The sequence below is a fragment of the Monopterus albus genome, unplaced genomic scaffold (assembly GCF_001952655.1).
Source record: "Monopterus albus unplaced genomic scaffold, M_albus_1.0 scaffold80.1, whole genome shotgun sequence".
NCBI lineage: Eukaryota > Metazoa > Chordata > Actinopteri > Synbranchiformes > Synbranchidae > Monopterus > Monopterus albus.
In genome coordinates, this window is record NW_018127960.1 from 523,912 (window position 1) to 527,962 (window position 4,051).

General features: G+C 45.7%; 1 protein-coding gene across 1 annotated transcript in view; it reads right to left on the reverse strand.

Annotated features, from left to right (window-relative positions):
• Positions 1-4,045, reverse strand: part of LOC109963810 (protein kinase C epsilon type-like) — a 47,852-nt gene extending 43,807 nt beyond the window's left edge. The window contains exon 1 of the mRNA XM_020606664.1: positions 3,200-4,045. Coding sequence (XP_020462320.1) covers positions 3,200-3,547 — 348 coding nt within the window. The 5' untranslated portion in view covers positions 3,548-4,045. The remainder of the gene's footprint in view (positions 1-3,199) is intronic.
• Positions 4,046-4,051: the final 6 nt, after the last annotated feature.

Below are 4,051 nucleotides of genomic sequence, written 5' to 3' on the forward strand. Positions count from 1 at the left end.
CGCGATGTGACTGTGTCACAGTTGCAACACCACGCTAAGTGTTAAAAGCCCAGCTGGGAACAAGACGCTGGTAGAGACCACTGATACTCAAAACTGGAGATGTGCTCACATCAGAGAACAAATGTGCTGTAACTGCACAATGGCCAACATGACATTAGGTTTACCAGTAAAAATAATAATAATAGTATTGGGTGCAACAAATGATTGGCTGATGTATCAGTTCCAATATGAACTGATTAATAGTTTAACCTATAAAATGTTAAAAGAACAGTTAAACAGGGCCATGCCAGCTCCCAAATGGTTTGGTTTGTCCAACCAACAGTTCACAAACCAAACATGTCAAATTTACTGTGAAAGAAAACTGAAAAGAAAAAAAAAAAACCCCAGTAAAGTTCTACATTTGAGAAGCTGGAGTCAGAACTGGTTTTGCATTATTCTTGATTATTGATTACTACTGCCCTGGTTTGAAAAAGGGGCAACCAAACCCAGCATTAGGCTTCTCTCAGACACATCCTACCATATAGTACCCTTGAAGACTTGGACATGAGAGTGTTTAGTCAGTCACCGCCTTGTGTCTGTGGTGCTCTTACTTGATAACTGAGGGGAGCCTCTGTGTATACACATGGAACGATGGCATGTTTACCCCACGTACCTGATGTAGGTTGAAATCACAGAAACATTTCTGAGGCTGCAAACTTTAAAAACTGAGCCTGGTTTCTGTCTGTTTACTGTTCTGATGCTCTCAGCTCAGCTACTGACTGTCCATGTAGCTGACTAGAGAACCGGCAGGAGAGCCACCCCGTCTGCACTGGGATTTTATAACTGAACTTTGACCAGGACGTACACATTTAGTTTCCCTGACTGTGGAAATCTCATATTTTCACCTCAAAAATGGTGAACATGAAGAGAAGACATTAAAATGTGACTCATTTAGGCACAGTAGATGTAACCTAGTGGCTGCATGGAAGGTGGAAAACATGCTAATTTCTAAGAAACCTGAAGCATGGTTTGTAAAATGACTAAATGTGATGGAAAGTTTACATGCGTTATGCAAAACTGGTATGGCCCTCTGCAACACCAAACTGGTGACTGAGTCTATTCAAATGAAAAATGCAAGACATTTGAAAAAGTGACGGCAACAGTTTCATCAAGAAAAACATGTTTTTGATCATTGACTCATATCTGAAACTTCAGACTGTGATGAGTTTCATGCGTATTTGTAAAATCATCTTAGTGAGATCAAGCACTGCCGTCTCTCCCACCAGCTCCTCCCCTTCTATCCTTCCTTCATTCAGCCATTCAAAGCTGGACAGTTTGCTTCAACACCCTCTCGTCTTGTTCCTGCCAGCCCATCTCCCTCCCCTCACTCACTGCCTGTCGTGTAGTAAAATCAGACGCTTGTCTTCTCTCTTCCCGCTCTCTTTAATGACAAGTTCGAACAAGGCAGCCTCCTACACAACATCACTGTTCATCAGAGAGCAGAAATTCCTGACAGACTTAGAATCTTCTCAAGTCTAACAAACATCAGTCAGTGCTTTTCGGCCTCTTCTCTTCTTTTGCTGCCAACATCAGACTGAGATTTGCTGGACAGAACTGGTGTAAGTGGAAATCACACAGCTCATTAGATGTGCTGTTACCTGTTGAAGGCCAGCTGCATTGATGGCAAGTGCAAGGCAAAAGGGTTTAGCTGATTTGTTTACTCTGGAAGATGCACTGGATTACATCATCAGAACTGTAATCTGATTGGTGTTGATGTTCCTATAACTGATTATCCTCTCCTGAATCATACTATCTGTTATTATTCATTTGCTGAACACATTACACACAACATTTCCTGTTTAAGGTGTTTGCTGGTGAAATAAATGTGCTTAAGCATTCACTCAGGATTGAAGGAAACATTTCTACTGTGGAAACCATCTCAGTGTTTTCACAATGTGTTTGTTGTAAATTGCTGAAGTGCTCAGAGCCACGTGCACAGAGAGCGAGAGCCTGAATGCTGTCATGTCAACCAGCTCTGAGCCTTTGGAGCACTTTACACAATCCATCACACAAGTATTTCCATACTGTCCTTCACAACTGCTGGAATAATGAGCTTAAATTTCTGAAAGGTGAAATCACTGTTACCACAGTGTGGATGTGTCTGAGTGTGCTCAGAGTACTTGGAACTGGCTCGGCGGGTATTATTTACTGTCGACGGTGACTGTTGACAGGCCTTGTACAGGCTTGCAGGAGAACAGTGACACTTTGAGTCTGAAGCGTTTTCTTTAACCAGGTACTTGTCACAACTTGGCTCTAGCTTTCTGTTCATGGGCGCTGGTTAGGTAAACTACAGACCCAGTCATGGTGTCGTAAACCTTTCAGCTTTTGCATGATGAGCTAAGTACTTGGCAAAAGACAAGACAGTCCCATAACTCAAAAAGATGTGGCGTCACTTGATTTAACATGGATAATGAGCTTATTGTCTGGACTGCTGTGGAGCCACTCTGTGAGTTTGTCTGTACTAACAGACAGGAGAAGTTTAAAGGAGTGAGCAAAGTGTGATCAGATGAGAGGGGATACAGAGAAGGCTGTGAGAGCAGCTGTCAGAGAAGCATTCAGGTGCTGCAGTGCTTTCAGTCAGACCTCTGGAAACCTTATCTCAGTCTACTACCTCAAATGACAACATTAAAAGAACACACTGGGAATAGTTGCAAATGAATTACTCCACAACTGATCAGTCCTGGGCCTGGGAACCTCAGCTCCAAAGGTTTGACAAATGGTTGTAAGTGCTTTGATAATTTGCAGGTTTGTCGCCATTTAAATGAAATATTCCCTAACATGGGCTCAACACTGGAAGCTGATCAGGTGGCCTTGTCTCACAGTGTCAAAAGCTAATGCTGCAAATATGGAGCATAGTCCAAAACAACAGAGCACCAGAAACAACTATTTGCCTGCATGTTCCTCATGGTTTATTCTGAAAGGCTCAAGTGTTGTGAATGTAGTATTTTTCAGGTTGAGATCACTGCAAATGCATTTTTAGGACTTGATAAGACAATGCTAGGTCTCTGGGTAATTGTGCTCAGACAAAATAATAAGTATGCTTTTAAAAACTGTTATTTCCGCCGTGGCATCTTCAGCCACTCAGAGAGCTGAGACTTCCTCCAGCAGCAGCACCACTGTGCGCTTCAGGCTGTCACACGACTCACACCGCTGCTCTTACCCAGTCCTCGAAGTGCTTGCTGCCGTTGTGCAGGATGTCCTCGAACTGGATGATGCAGTTGGCCACGAAGTCGTCGTAGCCGATGGGTGCGTCGTGGAAGACGGAGAGCTCGATCTTGCGGCCGTCGTGGACCTCCGTGGTGAACTCATCATTCCACGCTGGGCTGTTGGTCTTCTGCTTGGTGGAGGTCTGGCCCACACGGGAGTCGTCCACGTTCAGGGCGATGTACGTGTCCAGGAGGAAGGTTTGCGTCTTTGGGCCGACGGCGTGACGCAGGGACCAGGCAGTCGGTTTGAGGTCCACAGCCTCGCAGATCCTGATCTTCAGCTGCCCGTTGAAGACCACCATGACGGTGAAACGGTCCCAGCTCTTGACAGTGGTAACCTGTTTGCAGTAAAAACCACCTCACTTCACAAAAACGAGCTCCTCCTGCTGTAACGGTTTCCACCGGTGCCCCTCCTGGCGGACACTCTAACGTTATTCCTTCCAGTTGAGAAAACGCAGCCCTCTCCCGGTCAAACACACCAACTGTGAGCCCGTACTGCCTGAGCTGCTTATGCGTGGCCCTGAAACGTCTACACCTGTCGAATATGCAGCAAAGATTCCCAGAGTATACACAGCAGCAGCAGAAGAGACCCGGCCGTCAACCCGGAGAGCCTTTCATAGAAGCGCACGGAAGAAACATGAAGAGCTACGAGCGAGCACAGGCCCCAGATGTGAGTCCGCTTGTCATGGTTTATCTCCTGAAGGCATCAGAAGACTCTGTTAGCTGCAGAAGGGCTCCGTGGAAGCACTATCCTGCGCTGCATCGCACCGTGTGGTGGATGGCAGGCTCCAGATGCCCCTGGCAGC